Source organism: Pseudoliparis swirei, chromosome 9 (assembly GCF_029220125.1).
Source record: "Pseudoliparis swirei isolate HS2019 ecotype Mariana Trench chromosome 9, NWPU_hadal_v1, whole genome shotgun sequence".
In the NCBI taxonomy this organism is placed as follows: domain Eukaryota; kingdom Metazoa; phylum Chordata; class Actinopteri; order Perciformes; family Liparidae; genus Pseudoliparis; species Pseudoliparis swirei.
The window spans coordinates 24848415-24872359 of record NC_079396.1 but is presented as its reverse complement, the minus strand read 5'-3'; the positions used below and the strand labels follow the sequence as shown (position 1 = coordinate 24872359).

At 43.7% G+C, this 23945-nt stretch overlaps 3 protein-coding genes and 1 pseudogene across 3 annotated transcripts; 2 read left to right on the top strand and 2 right to left on the bottom strand.

Annotated features, from left to right (window-relative positions):
- LOC130199428 (oocyte zinc finger protein XlCOF6.1-like) lies at positions 1–6579 on the top strand. Its single transcript, XM_056422916.1, has 2 exons — positions 1–83; positions 4930–6579. The coding sequence occupies exon 2, from the start codon at positions 5463–5465 to the stop codon at positions 6528–6530; it is 1068 nt and encodes a 355-aa protein (XP_056278891.1). The 5' UTR covers positions 1–83; positions 4930–5462; the 3' UTR covers positions 6531–6579.
- LOC130199429 (uncharacterized) lies at positions 449–3935 on the top strand (annotated as a pseudogene).
- A 7830-nt stretch (positions 6580–14409) lies between the features above and the next one.
- Positions 14410–15358, bottom strand: LOC130199432 (uncharacterized). The gene is made up of 2 exons (XM_056422918.1): positions 15177–15358; positions 14410–15071 (listed from the first exon to the last, which is right to left on the bottom strand). Exons 1-2 carry the CDS (start codon positions 15350–15352, stop codon positions 14768–14770), a joined length of 480 nt encoding a protein of 159 aa, XP_056278893.1. The 5' UTR covers positions 15353–15358; the 3' UTR covers positions 14410–14767.
- Positions 15359–16034: 676 nt separating this feature from the next.
- On the bottom strand, positions 16035–23619 carry LOC130198903 (sushi domain-containing protein 3-like). Its single transcript, XM_056422006.1, has 3 exons — positions 23613–23619; positions 17600–17794; positions 16035–16237 (listed from the first exon to the last, which is right to left on the bottom strand). Exons 1-3 carry the CDS (start codon positions 23617–23619, stop codon positions 16035–16037), a joined length of 405 nt encoding a protein of 134 aa, XP_056277981.1.
- Positions 23620–23945: the final 326 nt, after the last annotated feature.

The window sequence follows — 23945 nt, the reverse complement described above, 5'->3', positions numbered from 1 at the left end:
GAACGTTGTAGTTTAATAGAGGAGCGCGAGCGCCAACGGAAACTACTGGACGCCATTTTCAACCCAGAAGTTACAACGAGCAGGTTGGTTCTCTTTGTTTCTTTATCACTTTAACCTGATGGAACCAGTTCTGGAGGAAGTATTCACATCATGTACTGAGGTAGAGTTCCAGGTACTGCAGTACGTAAACACGTCCATACCTTTTTACTCTGATACATCACAAAGGTACTCGTTACCTCAGAGGTACATATTGTACTTGTTACTGTACTACTGCTAATATAAAACTGACTTATTGAAGGGACTGTTGTGTTCAAGCTCCTGCAAATTCACATTTATTTAGCCTGATATTAATTGCTTAGACTTGTTAAATATTTCCACTCTGTACTGATATTACTGTTACACTACACTTATTTAGCTTTATATTTAATGCTTATTTTGTTAATGTTTCCACTCTGTTTCTGATATAAGACATTTTTCTAGCTTCTTATTCATTTCTGAGACTGTTAAATAAGTGACACACAGTTGTCTCCAGGAGAAATGCTGAGGCCGTTGGTGAAGCAGCACGTGGACGAGGTCGTCGACGAGGCGTTTGGGCTGTTGGACACGTTGACAGCAGCGTATGAGGACATCGTTTCTCGTTTAGGAGAACATGAGCTACACACATCAGGTTGGTGCCGCTTCACGATTGTTCCCGGTCTTCGTGCTCGTTTCACGGCTTCAAGTCACATTTGGTCCGTTTCCAGCTCGTCAGCTGCAGTGAGCGAGACTTTTGGTGGATCTGATTGGTTTCCAGCTCTCCTCTGATCTCATTCATCAGGGAGGAACTTTAAACACCTCACGGTCCTCGAGTCAAACTGGTGACGGGATCTGCACCTGGAGATCTCTTGGGACGGTCTTCAGAACGGCCAGAACAACTTCTGGAGGAGCAAACCGGCCGTAAAGTGTTCCAACTGCCGTAAAACGAAATAACTGCCGTAAAGTGATCAAACTGCCGTAAAACGAAATAACTGCCGTAAAGTGTTCCAACTGCCGTAAAACGAAATAACTGCCGTAAAGTGATCCAACTGCCATAATGTGATCAAACTGCCGTAAAGTGTTCCAACTGCTGTAAAGTTATCAAACTGCCGTAAAACGAAGTAACTGCCGTAAAGTGATCAAACTCCCATAAAGGGAATGACGCAAATCGAATCAAGCGGAAGACATGCTCTTCTATCAATCTCTTCTCTCTTCTTTCTCTGCCTCTATCTCTGCAGCCAAAAGCTCTTTCTACCTGACCAAAATTCAGTCTTCCTTCTCTAACCCCAAAAAACTCTTCTCTATCTTTTCCAACCTCCTTGATCCCCCCTGTCCCCCTCCTCCTTCCACCCTTTTGCCGAGCCACTTTGTCGACTACTTTACAAACAATATAGACGACATACGCTCCTCCTTTACCAATCAATCTTCTGTCACTTCACCAACACCAACTTCTTCATCCCCCTCTCTTTCCTCTTTCACCCCCTTGTCTCCCAATCAAGTTCTTAGCTTGGTGACCTCCGCTCGACCGACCACCTGCGCCCTTGACCCCGTCCCGTCTCCCATTCTCCAGGCTATTGCCCCTGACCTTCTAACCTTTCTCACCCATCTTATTAACGGCTCCCTCTCAACTGGCTGTTTCCCCAACTCTCTGAAGGAGGCGAGAGTCAACCCTCTCCTGAAGAAACCCACGCTCGACCCGTCTGAAGTCAGCAACTACAGACCGGTCTCTCTTCTTCCTTTTCTCTCCAAAACTCTGGAGCGAGCTATCTTTAACCAAGTGTCCTCCTATCTCCACAGTAACAACCTTCTTGACCCTCACCAGTCTGGATTCAAGGCCGGCCACTCGACAGAGACGGCCCTCCTTGCTGTCTCTGAGCAGCTTCACACTGCTAGAGCAGCCTCTGTCCTTCTAGACCTTTCTGCAGCATTTGACACCGTGAACCACCAGATCCTGATCTCTTCTCTTCAGGACCTGGGGATCTCAGGCACTGCACTCACTCTTTTCTCTTCCTACCTTAACGACCGCACCTACCGGGTAACTTGGAGAGGATCTGTGTCTGATCCTTGTCCTCTCACTACTGGGGTTCCTCAAGGCTCCGTCCTGGGTCCCCTCCTCTCTCTGTACACAAATTATCTCGGCTCTGTCATTCGTTCGCACGGCTTCTCCTACCATAGCTATGCCGATGACACCCAACTGATCTTCCCGGTTCCACCGTCCGAAACACAGGTGGCGGCACGAATCTCTGCCTGTCTGACCGACATCTCTCAGTGGATGTCTGCTCACCACCTGAAAATCAACCCTGACAAGACCGAGCTACTATTCCTTCCAGGGAAAGGCTCCCCCACCCATGACCTGACTACCACCTTCAACAGCTCTGTGTTGGCCCCTACCCTGACTGCCAGGAACCTCGGGGTGACACTAGACGGTCAACTCTCCCTGACAGCCAACATCGCTGCGACGCTGCGTTCCTGTAGGTACATGCTGCACAACATCAGGAGAACACGTCCTCTTCTTACTCAGAAGGCGGCACAGGTTCTGGTCCAGGCTCTGGTCATTTCACGCCTCGACTACTGCAACTCCCTCCTGGCAGCTCTACCTGCTGAGGCCATCCGACCTCTGCAGCTCATCCAGAATGCAGCTGCTGGTCTTCAGTCTCCCGAAATTCACCCACACCACTCCGCTCCTCCGCTCTTTTCACTGGTTACCGGTGGAGCAGCAGCCGCTTCAAAACACTGGTCCTGGCGTACCGTGCTCTGAACGGATCGGGCCCCGTCTACATCCGGGATGTGGTCACACCGTACACCCCGGCACGTTCGCTCCGCTCGGCAACAGCCAACCGACTTGTGACTCCTGCACCTCGAGCTAATCACTCTACATCCAGACTGTTTGCTGTCCTGGCTCCTGATTGGTGGAACGAGCTCCCCACTGACATCAGGACAGCAGAAAGTCTCTACATCTTCCGCCGGAGACTGAAAACACATCTTTTCCGACTATCTGGATTAAAACACAGATTAGCACTTCAGTGGCACTTAAATAGCTCTTATTGTGGTACTTTTGAAGTTCGACTATGTTGAGGAAATGTTACTTTCTGTATTCTTGTTGTTCTTAGTTTGTACTCTAGGTTGAATGCACTTATTGAAGTCGCTTTGGATAAAAGCGTCTGCTACATGACATGTAATGTAAAGTGGTCAAACTGACGTATTGATCTGTGTTCTGCAGCCTCTCTTCTCGTTCTTTGATTTAGCTCCAGAAGCTGTGATGAAAGGGTTGAACTGGAGGAGCTCTTCAGGGGGAAGAGGAACCAGCGTTGAGTGCAGCAATGCTGGTCCTTTGGTCTGATTCATGTTTCTGAAGGACCACAAACAACTTTCTTTAATGATGAAAAGATTAGTCTCTTCAAGGTCTGTTAATTCTCTCAATAACAAGCAAGAGCAGGAGAGAAGAAACACTCCCGACTTCATTTATCTTCATTTCCGTTCACCACGTGAGGCTGGTCCTTCCTGAGTGTATTTGAGGAGTTATGGCGCCTCAATTTCCCCCAAAACATTGATCCTATGAATCACTTCCAGTGTTCAAGAGAACCCATCATCATATTCTGGGTTATTTAATAATGACGTCACGATCAGAATTTAAAAACATACAAATTATGTATGTAAATTAAACTTAAATATGACAAACGCATTACAATGGTAGAAATCTGTCCTGAACGCAGTATAAATACCACAAACTGTGTATAAATACTCAATGCAGTTTGTTTAACAACAGAGAACTCCACTATGACAGTGATGATAACTGTATTTACTAGGATTAGTACAGTGATGATTACTATGTATTTACTCGTATTGGTACCCTAACCCTCATGGTATAACCCATGGTATTACACATGGTATAATACCATAAGTAATACCATGATGAGTAATACTGTATTAGTCATGGTGTTACTCATGGTATAACCCATGGTATTACTCATCATGGAATTACACATGGTGTAATACCATGATGAGTAATACCGTATTACTCATCATGGTGTTACTTATGTCTTTTTGTAGTTTGGCTTCTTGAAGAAATGTTACTTTTTTGATTCTCTTAGTTCTGACTTTGTCCTCGTGGTTGAATTCACTTATTGTAAGTCTCTCTGGATAAAAGCGTCTGCTAAATGACATGTGATGTAACAGTTATGTATTGTTGAGCCCATTCTGCTAGATTTATATTAGTGTTTAGTTACATAATGAATTATGTAAAAAGGGGGATTGATGATATAAAACTGAATTATTGAAGGGACGATTGTGTTCAAGCTCCTGCAAATTCAGAATAACATCACATAGCAGGTGGAATATGTGTCTGATGATAAATATTATGACTCTCAAAGCTAGGTACTCGCCTCACACAAACGCAACACACACTTGTTATCACGTTGTTACAATGAGAGAGGGGGACGAGGCCCCCCTCCTGTGAGAAAGGGGTGTGGGGGGGTGCAGCAGATCCTTGGTCAGGATGACTTCACATGTGGGGGCATGAAGGCCTGTACGTGGAAAGGGAGGCCGAGTTGTTTTGGGTTTTCAACTAGTGCCGACCGGAGAGGACTCCGCTGTGATTGCTATCGCATCGAACTTGTATTTGACTCGTGATCAGAGAATAAATTCTCCCGTTGGAAAGGAGAGAACGAGAGAAGGTCGTACTTTACCACACCTCCAATTTTGATAGACGCTAACACTACACCTCAGAAGTACATGAACGTTTTACTGTACGACACCTCAGAGGTACATATTGTACTTTAAGATGATTTCACTTGAGTTTATTTTTGTCATGTTCTCCCTCAAAACCTTGACCTCATTCATTAATAAACCTATTGAATATTAGAGTTCAATATGAGATTCTTAAGATGTATAAATGTATTTTATTATTCTCCACAGACGTCCAGCGGCAGTTGGTGATGAAACAAGAGGTTCCCCCTGAACAGCAGGACTGGAGCTCCAGTCTGGACCAGGAAGACCCAGAGCCTCCAGAACCTCCACATATTAAAGAGGACCAGGAGGACCCAGAGCCTCCACACATTAAAGAGGAGCAGGAGGACCAGGAGCCTCCACACATTAAAGAGGAGCAGGATGAACTCAGGATCAGTCAGGAGTGAGAGCAGCTTCAAAAGCTGGAGGAGGCTGGAATCAAGTTCTCATTCACCCCTGTAAAGAGTCAATATGATGATGAGGAAGCTCAGCTCTCAAAGTCAATAAAAACCGACAAAAGAGAGGCAGAACATTTGAAAACAGAAGCAGACGGAGAGGAAGTCAGATCCAGATCAGATGCAGATAGTCCTTTACAACAAACTGCTGATGAGACGTCACAATCCTCTGAATGTGAGACTGATAACAGTGACGATTGGAAGGAGACTCAGGAACCTCAGTCACGTTTAAACCCTTTGGAAAACAATGAAGTCCCTGTAGGTGACATGGACTGTGGTACTGGAAACGCATCAATTAGCTCTTCTCAATATGCTGGAAGCTTTGGCCAAAAGAGACATCCGAAGAAACACTCTGGAGCCACAACAGGAGTGACCAGTTCTTCAGTTTGTGGTAAAACATTCAGACAACTGCAACCTCTGAAACAACACTCAACTGTTCATACGAGAGTGAAACTATTCAGTTGTTCAGTTTGTGGTAAAACATTCAGCCGAGCACGCAATCTGAAACTACACTCAACTGTTCATACTGGAGAGAAACTATTCAGTTGTTCATTTTGTGTTCAAACATTCAGCCGGGCACGCTATCTGAAACAACACTCAACTGTCCACACAGGGGAGAAACTATTCAGTTGTTCAGTTTGTGGTAAAACATTCAGACAACTGCAACCTCTGAAACGACACTCAACTGTTCATACAGGAAAGAAACTATTCAGTTGTTCAGTTTGTGGTAAAACATTCAGACAAGCATGCAATCTAAAACGACACTCAGCTGTTCATACTGGAGAGGAACTGTTCAGTTGTTCAGTTTGTGGTAAAACATTCAGACAAGCATGCAATCTAAAACGACACTCAGCTGTTCATACTGGAGAGGAACTGTTCAGTTGTTCAGTTTGTGGTAAAACATTCAGACAAGCATGCAATCTAAAACGACACTCAGCTGTTCATACTGGAGAGGAACTGTTCAGTTCAGTTTGTGGTAAAACATTCAGACAAGCATGCAATCTAAAACGACACTCAGCTGTTCATACTGGAGAGGAACTGTTCAGTTGTTCAGTTTGTGGTAAAACATTTAGACAAGCAGGCAATCTAAAACGACACTCAGCTGTTCATACAGGTGAGAAACTGTTCAGTTGTTCAGTTTGTGGTAAAACATTTAGACAAGCAGGCAATCTAAAACGACACTCAACTGTTCATACAGGTGAGAAACTATTCAGTTGTTCAGTTTGTGGTAAAACATTCAGTCAAGCAGGCAGTCTGAAACAACACTCAATTGTTCATACAAGAGAGACAGGGCTCCAGACTAACTTTTTTAACTCGGAGCACAGTGGCCCCTAACTTAAAATGTTAGGGGCGCAAGCAGAAAATTTAGGGGCGCATACAGGGTTTTTCCTGGGTCAAAATGGGTCTTGTGCTCCCAAAGTTTTTTCAGCGCACGCACCATCTGTTCATGCAGTCGAGCTGTTGAGTGAGTGATCAGCTGGCCAGCTCTGCCGTGATGCGCGCACACTCGCGCTAGCACCCCTTAACAACTCTTCTCGGCTCCATGCGCAGAGCCGATGCGCCTCGCTCAGCCGTGATGTGCGCACACAGGTGAGCACCCCTCAGTGTTAAATTAAGCTTAGGGCACCAACATGGCTAGCGGCACTAGTCCCGCCCCCCTGAAGCTCTAAACCTCGGGAAAACACTGAACTCGATTACTATTGATCAAAACAGAACGACGGTTCTTCAAACATACTATTGAGAACATATTCGCTGACATGCACGTGATGAACACAGGTTTTTTTTTTTTTCATCGCGGACTTTTTTTTGCCTTAAGCGCTCGGGAAAACGGCTTAGGCGTGCGCCCAAATTTTCTCTATGCAGGAAAAACCCTGCGCACACTATAAATCGACTTGCAAAGTTTTCCCATCATTTCTACTGTATTACTGATAAATAATTTGACAATATACAATCTTATGCCTGTTTGCCTACATGAACTGCAAAACATTCACAACAGAGAACTCTTCAGAAGTTACTGTATTGAGTTTAAACATATTTGAAGAGAAAACATACCTTGAGCATGTGCATGTTGCACTTCGATGTGGCCAATCAAAACATTTGTTGGTTTCTAGAGATGCACCGATCAGGTTTTTGGTGCCGATCACCGATCACTGAAATCAGTATCTGCCGATCACCGATAATACCGATCATTGAAATCAGTATCTGCCGATCCGATAATACCGATCACGGTATTGATTGAAGCATTCTATTTATTGTGTAGCATTATTGCTATGAGGACTATGAGGAAATACATATATAAAGCAACTCAAACATTAAAGAAATTATCGATTTCTTTAAACATTTAGGACTTTTACTTTGAAAAATGTCCTAATTGATACATTAAAATTGTTTGATTGCTATTGTAGGGGATTTCAGTTATGTATGGAACACATCTGCATCATTCATTTCCTGGAACTCTTGGGGAAATCTATATACAGGACTTTTCTTAACATACAAAAGTCTGACTATTTTTTATAAACTCTTCCTTGGTCCAGTAAAAATGTTTTAATGTTAGCATAATTTAAGCTAAACTTCAGAAACGATCTCTAAAGATACAAAATCAGTTCATTGTTTACTTTTATATGTTCGTGTATGATTTGTCGACATCTTATTTTGAAAAACGGATGTTGTTTCACGTGGTTCTTTACGCTAACTTTGCAAAACCGGATGTTGTCACTTAAATCCTTCCGCTAACTTTATCAAAACCGTCGCGCGCTCCCGTTCGAATGTGTTTACCGTGAGCATCAGTCTATAGGGGCAGACATGTGAGAGTCGGCTGAGTCGACCCAGAGATTCAACTCGGGGGACGGGGACGCCGCTCGGTACCTGAGGATCCCCTCTGACCTCTGCGGTCCTCGCCGGTCGCATTGTCTCCGTTGCGGTGCGCCTTCCCTCCCCGCTCACACACAGGCCAGCCTTCTTCTTCGGTTTTCGTCTCCTTTCTCCTTCTTCTGGAGTTAATGTCGGTTAGCAAACCAGTCATTCAGGCATTACCGCTAACTATAGTGGGCTGAAGTGTAGAACAAGTTTGTCAGCAAGAAAAATATTTCATAACAACAACAACAAAATCTGCTAATTTACTGGTCGCACATGCGCGAGTTGATGAAAAATTTACTCGCACTGTGTCTAATTTTAGGCGCAAAATGCGACCATTTGGTCGCAGTCTGGAGCCCTGAGAGAAACTATTCAGTTGTTCAGTTTGTGGTAAAACATTCAGACATGCATGCAGTCTAAAACGACACTCAGCTGTTCATACTGGAAAAACAAATTAGCGTTCAGTTTTCTATAAAAGATTCCCTCTTCTCCGTGATTTAAAAAGAAATCACAATTGCATTGTTGAGGTCATCAGAAATCAATGAGACATTGTTGTTGTTGATGTTGTTAGCAGAGTTGATGTTCATGATAAGGTTGAAGAAGTGTTCTTGCTTGTGTTGCTGCAAGTCTTAAACCTATATGATATATATTTATATGTATATACGTAAATCTATATTGTTTTATAGATTTCTATATATATTTATTTAAATATAAATAGAGATTTATTTAAAAACAAATTCCTTTATATATATATAGTGTATGTATTTTGTTTAGATTATTTCTTTACGTTTCTTGATTTAATTTTTTTGACTTTTATTTCTGTTAATTTTTGCTAGTTATTATTGACAATGTGAAACTGTTTAAAGACAAAATACTTGCAACGTCGATATCGCTGCTTCCACAACTTCCGGCTATGGCTCCGGTCAGCTGACCCTGAACTGGCCAATCAGAAGTGCCTCTGTGGTAAATCCCGGGTTGTTTTGATAGGGACGCACAGTGCTGAGCGGTTCACACCAGAGAGACCGCGGGGAGACATGACGGTGGAGACCTCCATAAGAGGTGGTATTGTAAAAGTATTACTCCTTCATGATTTAACTATAATATACTGATGTACCTGGCTTAATTTTTTTATTGTTTTGACTCGTCTTTATCTATTGTTATTTGTTTTTGTATTGTGTCTTTTTGTAAAGCCTCAATGTACTTTATTTACATGCTTAAAGTTAAGTTTATGATAAACACATTATTATAAACACAGTATTTTTGCTGAAGTTTTGTGATGGTCTAAAAATAATAATAAAATACTCTGCTTTAAATGGTAATTTGTGTCTCAAATGTTTATCCATGTATTAAAAAAGCCAGAATGTTTAAAAATGCAAATATTTGTTTTTCTTCAAAGACTACAAAACAAAGTGATGTCATCCGGATCACAAGATGTCTCTGAGCTCCCTGAAGTGTTTCCTCGGTGGTTTGTGGTTTTCACATCATGCACATGAAGCTCAAACAATCCAAGTGATTGAACCAAAAGCAAAACCCATTTAGAAATGGAGGGTGGCTTCAATATAATAATAATAAAAATACATGATTTTTGTGCTTTTTTGTTCCATAAATGTAATTGCTCAAAGTTATCCACAATAATTTGTCTGGAAAGAAAGTGCTCACTCTGAGAAACACAGATTATAACAGGATTACATCTATAATCCTCAATCTGTAAATGCTGCACGGCACTCGGATTATTATCGGACCAGGAAAAGATGAGAAGCTGTATGAGTTTTAATTAATTTACACGTCTCTGTAGTAGTTCAGACTTTGAGGCCATGTCTGAGTTCTAGAATTCAATTCAGATTATTTGTTCAGCCCATTTTCACAAATTAAAAATGTGCCTCAGAGTGCTTTACAATCTGTACACAGACATCCCTGACCTTTGACCTCACATCGGATCAGGAAATACTATTTAAAAAAAATTCACATGGAAAAAAGGGAAGAAACCTTCAGGAGAGCAACAGAGGAGGATCCCTCTCCAGGATGGAGAGAACAATAGATGTCATGTGACCAGAAGGAATCATGACACACAAATTAAAACACAGTAACAACACAATCAATGAATCTGACAGAGTGTATGACTAGTTGGTAGTCGGCATGGACCACGATCCAGACCTCCACGATCCAAATGACCTGTGTTAACTATTCATTTATTATTAATCTTTTTTTAAACACACACAGGGAGATATGTCACACTGTAAGTAAGAAAGTAAAGTAATGACTAAATGCGAGGCTACTCGTGGTTCCTAGAGTCATAAAAAGTAGGATGGGAGCCAGAGCCTTCAGGTATCAAGCTCCTCCTCTTTGATGGAACCAGCTCCACCTTCAGTCCTGGAGGCAGACACAGTCCCCTCATGGAGCCTGAAGTCTTTCCTCTTGATGGTCTTCTAGTTAGTGCTGAGTCAGGTTCACCTGGTCCAGACCTAGAGATGCTGCTAGAGGCTGATCGGCTCCTGGGGGACGTCTAGGATACACTGAGCACCTCTCCTCTCTCTCTCCCTTATGGATGAATTTACATCTCCATCACACATTACTAACTGCTTCCTCCCCGGAGTCTTTGTGCCTTCTCGCCTCACAGGGTCCATCGGACCTGGCTGTGTCTGGAGCCGGTTCTGGCTCCCGGCCCTTGGCCCGGACCTGGGCCTGGCCTCCTGCCTCATTGTGCATTCTTGACTTGTGTGTGTGTGTGTGTGTGTGTGTGTGTCTAGGTGTGAGTGTGTGTGTGTGTCTAGGTGTGAGTGTGTGTCTAAGTGTGTGTGTGTGTGTCTAGGTGTGAGTGTGTGTGTTTGTGTAATTAAGTGTGTGTAGGTAAGTGTAGAGGTAAGTGTGTGTATGTGTGTGAAGATATAAGTGTGTAGGTAAGTGTAGAGGTAAGTGTGTGTATGTGTGTGAAGATGTAAGTGTGTGTAAGTGAGTGTAGAGGTAAGTGTGTGTATGTGTGTGTAGATGTAAGTGTGTGTATGTGTGTGAAGATGTAAGTGTGTATGTGTGTGTAGACAAGTGTGTGTAAGTGTGTCGATGTAAATGCGTATGTGTGTGTGGATGTAAGTGTTTGTAGTTGAGTGTAGAGGTAAGTGTGTGTATGTGTGTGTAGAGGTAAGTGTAAGTGTGTGTATGTGTGTGAAGATGTGAGTGTGTGTGTGTGGGGGGGTGTCTAGGTGTGTGTGTGTGTGTGTGTGTGTGTGTGTGTGTGAGAGAGAGAGAGCTCTTCCTCAACCCAGTGGGGGGGTTCTGGCGCCCCCTCCTGGATGAAACTGGACAATAGATTTGAAAGTGATAACCAGAAATAAGGTGCTTTCAGCAGAGCGTCTGCTGCAGTGGCGTTAGGCCTATTTTAGGGGGGCTTCAGACAGCCAGCATTACAGCCAATGAGGTGAGCTCCCCCTTCAAGGTACAATCCAGCCTATCAGTCCGCTGGCACTAGGACCTTGGGGAGTCTGCCACGCTGGCTTTCTCCCTGGATGACAGCCAATGAGGTGAGCTCAAAGTAAGTGATGCACGGAGTGAACAGTCAGTCCAGGTAGTTACAGAATGTGCCTCTACATACATACATACACTACCGTTCAAAAGTTTGGGATCACTTAGAAATGTCCTTATTTTTCAAAGAAAAGCATTGTTTTTTTCAATGAAGATAACATTAAATCAATCAGAAATACACTCTCTACATTGTTAATGTGGTAAATGACTATTCTCGGTGGAAACGTCTGGTTTCTAATGAAATATCTACATAGGTGTATAGAGGCCCATTTCCAGCAACTATCAATCCAGTGTTCTAATGGTACATTGTGTTTGCTAATCTTCTTAGAAGACTAATGGATGATTAGAAAACCCTTGTGCAATTATGTTAGCACAGCTGAAAACTGTTTTGCTGATGAGAGAAGCTATAAAACTGGCCTTCCTTTGAGCTAGTTGATTATCTGGAGAATCACATTTGTGGGTTCGATAAGACTCTCAAAATGGCCAGAAAAAAAGAACTTTCATGTGAAATTCGCCAGTCTATTCTTGTTCTTAAAAATGAAGGCTATTCCATGCGAGAAATTGCAAAGAAACTGAAAATTTCCAACAGCGGTGTGTACTACTCCCTTCAGAGAACAGCACAAACGGGCTCTAACCAGAGCAGAAAGAGAAGTGGGAGGCCCCGGTGCACAACTCAGCAAGAAGACAAGTACATTAGAGTCTCTAGTTTGAGAAATAGACGCCTCACAGGTCCTCAACTGGCAGCTTCTTTAAATGGTACCCGCAAAACGCCAGTGTCAACGTCGACAGTGAAGAGGCGACTCCGGGATGCTGGCCTTCTAGGCAGAGTGGCAAAGAAAAAGCCATATCTGAGACTGGCCAATAAAAAGAAAAGATTGGTATGGGCAAAAGAACACAGGCATTGGACAGAGGAAGATTGGAAAAAGGTGTTATGGACAGATGAATCCAAGTTTGAGCGAATGATAAGAGCGAAAAATGCCATATAATAAACAACTTACTAACCTCGACCGCTCGGTCATGCCGGGAAATATCAAACCTCTGTAAAAGCGTTAAAAAGCCTCAGTCTGATATTTCCCGGCATGACCTCACTCTGGGTTAGTAAGTAGTTATTACAAGTGTTGTTTACCTTCGCATTGAAAATGCGGAAGGTTATGTTTTGATCGCTGTGTATTTATTTGTATGTGTGTGTGTGTTTGTGTGTTATTTGCATAACTCAAAAAGTATTAAACCGAATCGCATAAAATTTGGTGGGATGATTGGTTATTATCCGGGGACCATTTGATTAGATTTTGGGATCGATCGGGTCAAAGGTCAAGGTCATGAAAAGGTCAACATCTTCTTTTTACCAATTTTTATCCAATTGGCATGCAACTAATGCCAAAATGTTCACATGACATCAAGCTCCCCACACTCTCATGCCAAGGCGAAGGTATGCGCTCTACCGAGTGCCCGTTCTAGTTTCTCTTGCGTTTACTCTTTTCACCCTGTGCAATGCTCATACAAGATTGATCTTTGTAAAACTGGAACAGACAAAACAAAGAGAAACATACCACATAAAACAATATGGTACAAGGATAGCAATCATAGTTTATTTTTCTTGCATTTACTCTTTTCACCCTCTGCAATGCTCATACAAGATTGACCTTCGTAAAACTGGAACAGACAAAACAAAGAGAAACATACCACATAAAACAATGTGGTACAAGGATAGCAATCATAGTTTAGCTGCAATTTTCTAGCTGTGAATTATTGTGACATTTATAAAATGAATTAATAAGTTCAACATACTTTCGAAATAGTCTCAATAGCATTTATACAACACAAATAAGATGCCTGCCTGGATATCTCTCCCTCTATCTGTTCACATGACGTCAGTAAACAGCTGGACAAGGCTATGAAACCACGGATTTCGTGAGTTTTTTGGTTATTTTTTTCGGACCAGTTGCAACCTCATGTTTTTAGCAGCGCTAATGTCGACGTGGTTAATTTATCACCAAACAACGTCAGGGGACAAACACCGTCATGACCTGTGTGTCTGATGCTGCGGGTCAGAGGAGAAGGAGGTGCAGCCATTTAGCGTGGCATGAGGAGCACTGCGCGAGCACTGAGTGGAGGAGGAGGAGGGAGGCGGTGGCTCGTGAGCGGCGCGGAGCATGTCGGGGTGAAATTCTCACAAGAACTCAAATAAATGCCCCGTCGGATATCAAAACACATTTGGGGGGAATTGATGACAGTCATTTTTATTCTTTAATACTGATGAATGAAAAAAAAGGGGCTCCAGCAAAAAGGGCACTTTTCTCATCCAGGGCAAAAGGGCTGGTGCTTGAGCACCACTAGGGGTCTATCTGTGCACGTGCCTGCATACATACATATATATATATATAATATAATATATCAGTAGTTGTTAACAGGTTTTACCTGCTTAAATTTAGGTTAACTTGAAGCAAATCAAAGGGAAACATAGAAACTGTCTCCATTGAGCGAGTGTGAATGAGCGAATTAGAAATACAATAAAAAGCTATCGACATCTCTCTATTCTTTGCATTAATATATACTATTATTATATTTTTTCCATTGACTGTTATATTTGACACTGAACTAGTTCATCTTTATCTCACTGATAGAGTCCAAATGATCATAAAATATCACCATGACCCTGAAATGCTGTCTCCTGTGTTATCATCCACTGAATGAAGCAAAGCGACAGAGCCACATCACATTCTGATAAGCGCCCTTTCTGAGTGAGCACTGGGCAGCCACGCCCCTTTTCCGAGTGAGCACTGGGAAGCCCCGCCCACTTTCTGAGTGAGCACTGCGCTGAAGACGCTTTAGAGATTTCGACACGTCACATCAAAGATGTTTAATTGCCAAGATCACAACATCACCTTTCCTCCTTGTCTCACTCCAATCTCAGAAACGCTGGCCGTTTTTTTGTTGTTGTTGTTGTTTTGTCGCTCAATGTCGACTTGTTCTATTTTTAGAACGCGCCTTGCGGGCGACTCAGTGGTCCCCGCGGGTCGACCAGGTGGCCGCGGGCCCCGTGTCGGCCGCCTCTGCTCTAGAGCCTCCACACTGAGCACAACTGCAGATTCCATCAGGACGACGAGATCAGCGACGCTCAGTTATTTCTCCCCGTAGTCCTCGCGGTGCGGACCGACACGTTCTGGCCCGGAAACAAGTTCTTGACCGATGTTCGTTCGTCCTCACACTGAGATAATCCGGATGGAAGAGTCTTGGGCGGGCCTCGCGCTCCTCGCGCTCGCCTCATCCGCGGTGGGCGGCTTCACTCCCGGCAAGCCGCCGTGCCGTCCTCCGTGCGGCCTCCCCCCCGCCGCCGAGACCCGGGGCAGGCCCGGGTTCGTAGTCTGACGGGACCGAGGAGGTCCGTTGTATTCGGGCGGACCCGAGGAGGCCTCCGCGGACCCCGGGCTTCTGGGTAAGAGAGGCCGGTTGTAGTCGTAGCCGGGGAGCGTCTGACGCGGGGCGGCGGGGCCGAGCTGATGACATCTGTGGATGACGAGACAGGAAGTTGTGTCTTCAATGTTTTACCCTCCTTTTGGGGGGGGGGGCTTTTTTTTTTACAGTTTCAGTAAAAGCCAGCCGGAGTCTCACCTGCAGGATCGCGTGTTGTCGCACACGGCCGGGGTCCCGGCGTCCCGCAGGGACTGCGCTTTGTCCTGGGGGTTGTTGTTGTTGTTGTTGTTGTTGTTGTTGTTGTTCCTGCCTTTATGGCCGTAGCGAGACCTGTCGTCCCCCTGATGTTGGGCCTGCTCCTCCCACTGCCACATTTCGGACTCCCTGTTGAAGAAATAGACACATTTAAACCTGCAGGTCAGTGTTTCAGTCCGGGAATGCATCTTCTTCATGTTTTAAAGCTCCAAGTGATGGAAAGTGAGAACATTAATACAACATTGAGGTATTTGTGCTCCACTCTGGAACTGCTCCCGTGAGAAGATGCACATTCATGCAAGCAGGCGGTGCCGTGGTCGTCCGGCCAATCGCCTCACACCGGACAACTCATCCAAAGTGCTTTAAACTTCTCTGGACTCCTCCGGTTGTATAGAAGTCTCAGAGAAAAGGAGGTCATGCTCTCAATCTCTAGTTTCAAGTCTTCTTCCATACCGCGTGATGTTAATTGAATAGATGATGGTTCTTTTAGAGAAAACTCGATCATAAAGCGGTGTATGCATTAGGGCGGGGCTACCTCGTGATTGACAGGTACCTGGGAGTTGTTTTCTTCTTTCAACTTTAACCCTTTCACAGTGTGTTTTCAGTTCACCAACGTTAACCGAAACCTTTTTGATTGCCTAAAATGTATTTTTTTCAGCCTCCAGGCTCCGCCCACTTCACAAACCAAGAGCTCCAAAAACAGTAAGAGCATCTTGTTAGAGCTCCGGGATGCTCAACATGCATTTGGCTGAGGATCAATGACCATAAGCATAACTTTATAGTTTCTCCACAGGGCGCCTTTCATGATGTGAAGTGAAGGACTTCTACTGAAAGTAACAGATTATTATTGAAGTTCACCTCTCCTGGTTTTTCCTCTTGTCCTCTGATGCAGTCGAGCAAACAGCAGGTGATGAAGGCCACGGACATGAAGAAGATGACGGCCAAGCTCACGATGGACGCCAGCACGGCCACGCGGAAACCGTAGTCCTCAAAGGGAGACGGCGCTGAGGAGGAGACCGGCGACTGACTCATCCACTGCATTTACTCGCCATGCAACACATTCATTTGACATGCTGCAAAAATCTACGTTCAACAATTCCTCATCGGACTCCTGAGGCTTCGCAGATAGAAGTCACGGGAAACAAAACATAAATTCAGTTATTTAAATGTCTGTCAGTTTCACACCAGACGGCGTCTTTTCATGATGATTGAGCCTGAAACATAATTAGGGTCCTGTTCTCACTTTTTGAGACGAGACACGATTCCTCTCCACCTCCATTTGCGTTAATATCCTCCTTTTAATGAGCTTCGTCCTCAAGTGAGAAATCATTTTTCCTCTCGAATGTGTGTCAGAATTGTTAAGTTGTAATAGGTCATTTTGACTTTGCACATGTACATAGGGAACATTTGTGCTTTAAATTAATACATATAGCAAGATATTATCATAGGACATATTAGGGAGGATATTGATATTGTTGTTGATGTGTTATGAAGCATAGGGGTAATGTCTACTCTATGTATATGTCAATGGCAGAAGTAATGTTTATAATTGTATGTGTGTTTATGATTATATGTATGCCGCATGAGAATGAAAGTTAGTTTATTGTTTCAATGTTGACACATGAGTTGGAAGCCGGTTGAAGTCCGTGACGTTGCTTGAAGCAGGAGAGTGACATGTGGGACTTTTATTGTGAAAGGGAACTTTCATCACACAGCTGACCGGAAGTAATATTGGTCGCGGGATCATGACGTTTGACCCGGCTATTTTATGACTTGTTTTATTACCTGTTTATGACCTGGCCGTAAGCCAACTAGAGTGTAGCATGCTGAACTGACCAATGGAACTAACATTTAGGATTAAGAGGTGTGGATGCCGTTACTAATAAATACGGGTGGAAAGGGTGAGTTCGTTCTCTAGACGGTCGGAAGCTTACAAGACAGTTCCCTATCAGCTACTTTGCTGTTAGTCTGTGGCGTAATATTCCGGTCGGCCCTACGATCGTAGCTTCAATTTACTGCTTCGACTTCTTGCCATTAAATATTGTTAAACGTATCTATCGGATTCAGATTCTCATTTTATATCGAGCACGGGACCTCCAGTTTGATACACCATAATAGAATTCAGAATAATTCATTATTATTGCGAGCAAAATCCTAGCGTCAGTGTCTTAAGCCCATAGCAACTCTAATGCACACACACATAATGTTTCATATTCATCCAATCTCTTCAGAATTATGAGCAGACAGACGGCTCAGAGGAAGTTTTTCCAGCCGCCGTAATTTTCCCAGTAAAAGCATTTGGAACATTTCATCTGCCCACACACACATTTTGGTTACGAAGTGTGTGTGTATGTGCTGCTGCTCACGTTTACAGTAGGTGCCCCCCACCCAGTGGGTGCTGTTGGTGTCCATGACACACATCAGCTGCCTCCCCACCAGCGTGTGTTTGGCCGGGCACTGCAGGGAGATGACCGTGCCCACCGTGGTGCCGTTGCCCTGGATGATCCTCTGGGTGCCCAGGGCCGGCAAGGGCACGGGGGTGCACTGAGCCTGGGTCTGGCCTGGGAGAGGGAGAGAGAGGGAGAGAGAGAGAGAGGGAGAAGGAGAGAGAGAGGGAATCAGAAACGTGGGCCGTGGTTGAACTGCAGTGTCGCAGCTGTTGAGGATCTTCACGAGTCATCAAAAGTTCAGCCAAAGTTTGAACACATGCATAATTCACGAGTCTTCAAAAGAAAGTGTGTCGTCACGGAGACGATCAGACAGCTCGAGATTCAAGCGACGGAGGAGAAGGATGGGCCGCAGACGAGGATCAGAGGGGGGCGGGTCGCTCTGCGTCAACGTGAGAGCATCGCTTCATCGTGACGCGAGCGGCTGGAGAGAGAAGACACGCGGTGACGTCACGTCGGTGATTTACAACACGGACCGGGAAGGATCATGTGACCAGGACCAGGACCGGTCCAAAACTTTACTGAAGAGAAAAGACCTGCAGCCGGGGCTTCAAGGAGAACAATGGAAAGAAGGAAAACAATGCACGTGAGAGATTTTTGAATGTTCTTCTTTTAAATTAAGGAAACATGTGTGGTGCACCTGGATCACCACAATATTTATTCATGCATTTATTTATTTATTTATGTATTCCTGTATTTATTTATACATTTATTTAAGCATTTATTTATTCCTGTATTTATTTAGAAAAAAAATTCAGCATTTATTTATTTATTCCTATAATTATTCATGCATTTATTTATTTATACTTAAGTAATTTTAAATCCTCCATAGTAGTTCAGTCTTTGAGGCCATGTCTGAGTTCTAGAATTCAATTAAATTCAGTTTATTTGTTCAGCCCATTTTCACAAATTAAAAATTTGCCTCAGAGTGCTTTACAATCTGTACACAGACATCCCTGACCTTTGACCTCACATCGGATCAGGAAATACTATTCAAAAAAAATTCACATGGAAAAAAAGGGAAGAAACCTTCAGGAGAGCAACAGAGGAGGATCCCTCTCCAGGATGGACAGAACAATAGAAGTCATGTGACCAGAAGGAATCATTACACAAATTAAAACACAGTAACAACACAATCAATGAATCTGACAGAGTGTATGAATAGTTGGTAGTCGGCATGGACCACGATCCAGACCTCCACGATCCAAATGACCTGTGTTAACTATTCATTTATTATTAATCTTTTTTTAAACACACAAGGAGATATGTCACACTGTAAGTAAGAAAGTAAAGTTATGACTAAATGCGAGGCTACTCGTGGTTCCTAGAGTCTTAAAAAGTAGGATGGGAGCCAGAGCCTTCAGGTATCAAGCTCCTCAAAACTATACCTGTTTACTGAAGAGAAAAGACCTGCAGCCGGGACTTCAAGGAGAACAATGGAGAGAAGGAAAACAATGCACGTGAGAGATTTTTGAATCTTCTTCTTTTAAATTAAGGAAACACGTGTGGTGCACCTGGATCACCACAAGGGGCGTCAAGTCAGAGCTGCTCCAACTAAAAAAAGTGCACCCAGTCAAACATGTTTTGTGACAGAGTTGAAGCATAAGCAGCAATCCACTAGTGAAGCTGTCCTCGACCTGCGTTTCCTCTGGGCAGGATTACACAGCTAGGGTAACGGACTTGTACTGGCCAAGGAAGAAGTCGAGTCCGCAGGTTTATTTTCCAGGTTTTATTCCTGCTGACCAAATCCATACATCAGCTCCCTCATAAATACAAAAGTCTTATCTCTAACAGGACTACGTTATATATAGATTGGCAAAAAGGGTAAAACAGCGCCCCCCAGTGGACAAAATAAATAACTGCGTGAGTTAATGACTCAGCGGAAATTCTAAAGTTAACACAAAGGAAAAACACATAGCTGCTGACGACATCCATACATCAGCTCCTAAACATACCAAAACAGAATGTATACCAATTACCACTAGTTATACTATACGGGCAAAACATACGACAGGACGACCGGAAGTGTCAAAACCCAATGGCGCCAAAGAAGCAATGAAACAAAAGATACCTGTTGCGTGTTTCTAAGATCGCCAAAAGATATATTTTAGTGTTGTTACGACTCGAGATGTGCCGACGCTTCGAAGCGTGTGTCGAGTAATGGAGGCGTCTCCGCGCGTATCGAGGCTTGCTTCATTTAGGGGAGGAGCCAAACATGATGACGTCCGAAGCCTCGCTGCCCGGCTGTACCACGTGACTGCTTCGGGAAGTGGTTCAGATATAGCCGGGAGGTTTGACAGCAATATAAACCCCTCAGGCTCCATTCAAAATGTGGGTTGTTGGTTGAGAGTTTGAAGAATTTAGAGAGAGAGATAGTTTGGAGAGTTAGGAGAGTGAGGAGAGAAGGATAGGTGATAAGATGGAACTGTTGAGAAACTGTTATTTCTGAATAAAAATGAATAAAATGTCCCTTGTCCTGTACATCACTGTCCAAGTTACACAAGCATATTCAGTCAGCTCTTCCTAGTTCCACACACACACGTTCACTGTCCTCTGCCTGCTTAAGCCCATGCCATTTTCTTAAAGTGACATAATAACATTATTACACAACCTGTCATATCATATGATACTACCATTTTGGGAACATTTACACACACAGAATACATTAAAACAATATTTTATGATGCACATCTGTGATAATTTATGTACAGAAATGATTTGGTCATGAATCTTTTTAATTCATAGTCATTCCCAACAGCCATAACAGACGCAACAATTCAATGCATCACATTATGTGGTTCAGATACAGCTGCCTGTGATTATGCACTTGGCCAGTAGGTGGTTTCGTGAGCACATGAAGCTTCGAGAAATGAACCCTTTCTCGAACCAATTGGCTGAAGTGGTTCGATGCCTCATGAGGCTTCATCTCACCATCACTAATATATTTGAATCATCTCTTGACGATCTCAAAAACACACAACAGGCAGACACCGCGATCGCAACACAAACGGCCACACTTGCAAAAAACATAACAAAACAGTGAAAGACGAGGGAAAGACCGGGCGGGACGTTACGAGGAGGAACGGACCAGACCAGAGCAGTCGATCGCAGGAGTAGCTGGCGTGGAAGCGTGACAAACGACAGAAAGTTTGGAGGATTAGTTTCAGCGGAGTGTACATACACTGACCTGTGACTGGACTAAGGATGGGAGGCGATAGTGATGGAGAGGGTGGGAGTGAGGATATGGATTATAATAGCTGGACTGAAGTGGGGAATAAGAAACGAGCCAGGAGTCGTAGCAGTAGATCTGGTAGTAGTGGGGACGGGAGAGAGAAAAGCAGGAGGATGAGGGAGAGGATTGCAGAGAAGGAGGGGTTCAAGATAATTGTGAGATTCAAGGACGGGAATGACATTCGAAAATAAGCCCGTGGCGCTGACTCGCGGGTTGAAGGAGAAAGTTGGCGAGATTGTGATGGCGAAGGTGCTGGCTGATGGCGGATTGTTGATCCAGTGCAAGGACGAGGGGCAGAGAGGGAAAGCAATGAAGCTGAAAAAGTGTGCAACATAGTGGTTGAGAGCGTGAAGAAGCTGAATGATGGGCCCTTTGTTAGAGGCGTGATATACGGTATCCCAGTGGAAGAGAACGTGGAGGAACTGAGAGCAAGTATGAAAGGGGTAAAGTTATAGGGATTAAACGTCTGCAGGCAAGACGAGGTGGAGAAAGGGTGGACAGTTTGTCAGTGCTGCTAGATTTTGAAGAAAGTGTGTTGCCTGATTCAGTTACTGTGGGGTATCTAAGGTATAGAGTAAGTGCATATGTCCCACCACCTTTGAGGTGTTTCAAATGCCAAAAGTATGGCCATATTGCGGCAGCATGTAAAGGGAAGCAAAGATGTGGAAAATGTGGAGGGGAACATGACTCTGGGAAATGTGAGGCTGGGACAGAGCTCAAATGTGCAAATTGCGGAGGTGCACACAGTGTGGCCTCTGGTGGGTGTGAAGTGAGAAAGAAGGCAGTGGTAGTGCAGCAGCTGAAAGTGAAAATGAATATATCGTATGCAGAAGCAGCAAAGAGGGCTCAGAGGGAAAGAGGGGGGGGAGATGTAATAAGGAAGGAACCGGCTCAACAGCCAAGTGAGCAACTATCGACTAAGAGTCAAAGGGAAGATGAGAATATAATGGCAGTAAATAAGGAGAACTTTGTGTTTTCATGGCAGAAGTGGTTAACTGCACATTCCAGGCAAAAGGGAGATCTGAGAAAATTGAAATAATAGTAAAAAGTGCAGCAAGATACTTAAATATTCACGGAATAACTGGGATGGCGGTACAGGAAGAGCTTAGGAAACAGGGGCAGTTAACCAAATAATCATGCTCACAGGATTAATCATCATGTTAATTCTACAATGGAATGCTCGGAGTTTGTTGGCAAATGGACAAGAATTCAAAAAATATGTTGGAGATATGCCTCGTAAGCCAGATGTCATATGCATACAGGAAACATGGTTCAAACCAAATTTGGACTTCAGACTAGCTGGATATGCGTGTGTTAGGTGTGATAGGGAGGGTGGTCAGGGAGGAGGATGTGCCACATTTATTAGTGAAGACGTCACATTTAGAGAAGTGAAGATAGGGACCGAGCTCGAATATGTAACTGTGGAGATCTGGGCAAGGGAAGGAGAGGTCATAGTTGTACATTTTTATAATCCCTGTAAAAAATTAGAGGTGAATAGATTGGCACAAATTGAAAGGATAGGTGGCAACAAGGTGGTGGTATGTGGAGATTTTAATGCACATAGTACATTATGGGGTGGAGCAAGAACAGATCTCAATGGGGAGGTAATGGAAGAATTACTAGAGGAACACAATTTGGTTTGTTTAAACGATGGCAGAGGGACTAGATGTGCACACAGGGAACATGTCGGCTAGACTTAACCATTGTATCGAGGAGTTTAGCAGGGATATGCGAGTGGGAGGTAGAAGAGGAAACGTCAGTGGGCAGTGATCATTTTCCAATAAAGTGTAAAATAGCATTACAAAGGAGTAAGGAACGGGGAGAGGTGATAGGTAAGTGGGTGTTTAATAGGGCAAAATGGGAACTTTTCAAATATATATGCGAGCAAGAAATGGATAAAATAGACTTAAATGAAGATGTTGACGAGGTTGATATAAAAATGACATTTACAATACTGGAAGCAGCAAAACAAGCAATAGCTAAAAGTAAAGGAAGGATGAAAAGAAAGGGGTCCCTGGTGGACAGAGGAATGTGGGAGTAGTGAAAGAAAGAAACAAAGTTCTTAAGCTGTTAAAAAGAACACATAACTTCCAGAATCTGATCCAGTACAAGCAAGCGCAGGCAAGAGTACGGGAACCATTCGGAAAGCAAAAAGGAAAGCTGGAGGAATTACTGTAGTAGAATTGGGAGATCAACACCTGTGGGAGAGATTTGGGGATGATCAGAAGCATGAGAGGAATCAGAAAAGTATGGCAGTATCCAGTACTGAAGAAAGGGAGGAAACGGCAGCGACAGATGGGGAGAGGCAGAGATGATGGCAAAAGCGTTAACAGAAATCCACAGCTCTGGCAACCTTACAGGAGAGGGTAAATTAGGGAGGGAAAGGACACGGTCGGCTCATCCTGGTGCTCTGGAAAGAAGAGACAATACTAATAGTTCAATGGATGCCCCATTTACTTTGGAAGAGGTTAAAAGGGGGATAGAAAGAGCCGGATTGACATCACCAGGGAAGGATGAAATATGTTATATAATGCTGAAGCATTTAGGTAGGTTAGCAATTACGAAATTGGTATCATTTTATAATAAAATTTGGGAAATGGGGAGACTTCCTAGATCATGGAAAGAAGCTGTGATTATTCCAATCAGGAAACCGGGCAAAGATTCATCAAATCCAACAAATTATAGACCCATAGCACTAACCTCTCATGTCGGTAAAATTATGGAGAGAATGATAACCGAGAGATTAAGCTATTATATGGAGACCAGGGGAATGATAACACCTCATCAAAGTGGATTTCGGAAAGGTAGAGGAACTATGGACCCAATTATTTGTTTAGAGACAGAAATCTAAAAAGCCCAGGTAAATAAGGAGTCAGTGATGGCGGTGTTTTTTGATGTGGAAAAGGCATATGACATGGTTTGGAAGGAAGGGTTGATGATTAAGTTGAATATTATGGGAATAGGGGGCAGAGTATACAATTGGATTAAAGACTTTTTACTTGACAGAGTTATCCAAGTCAGAATTGGGACAGC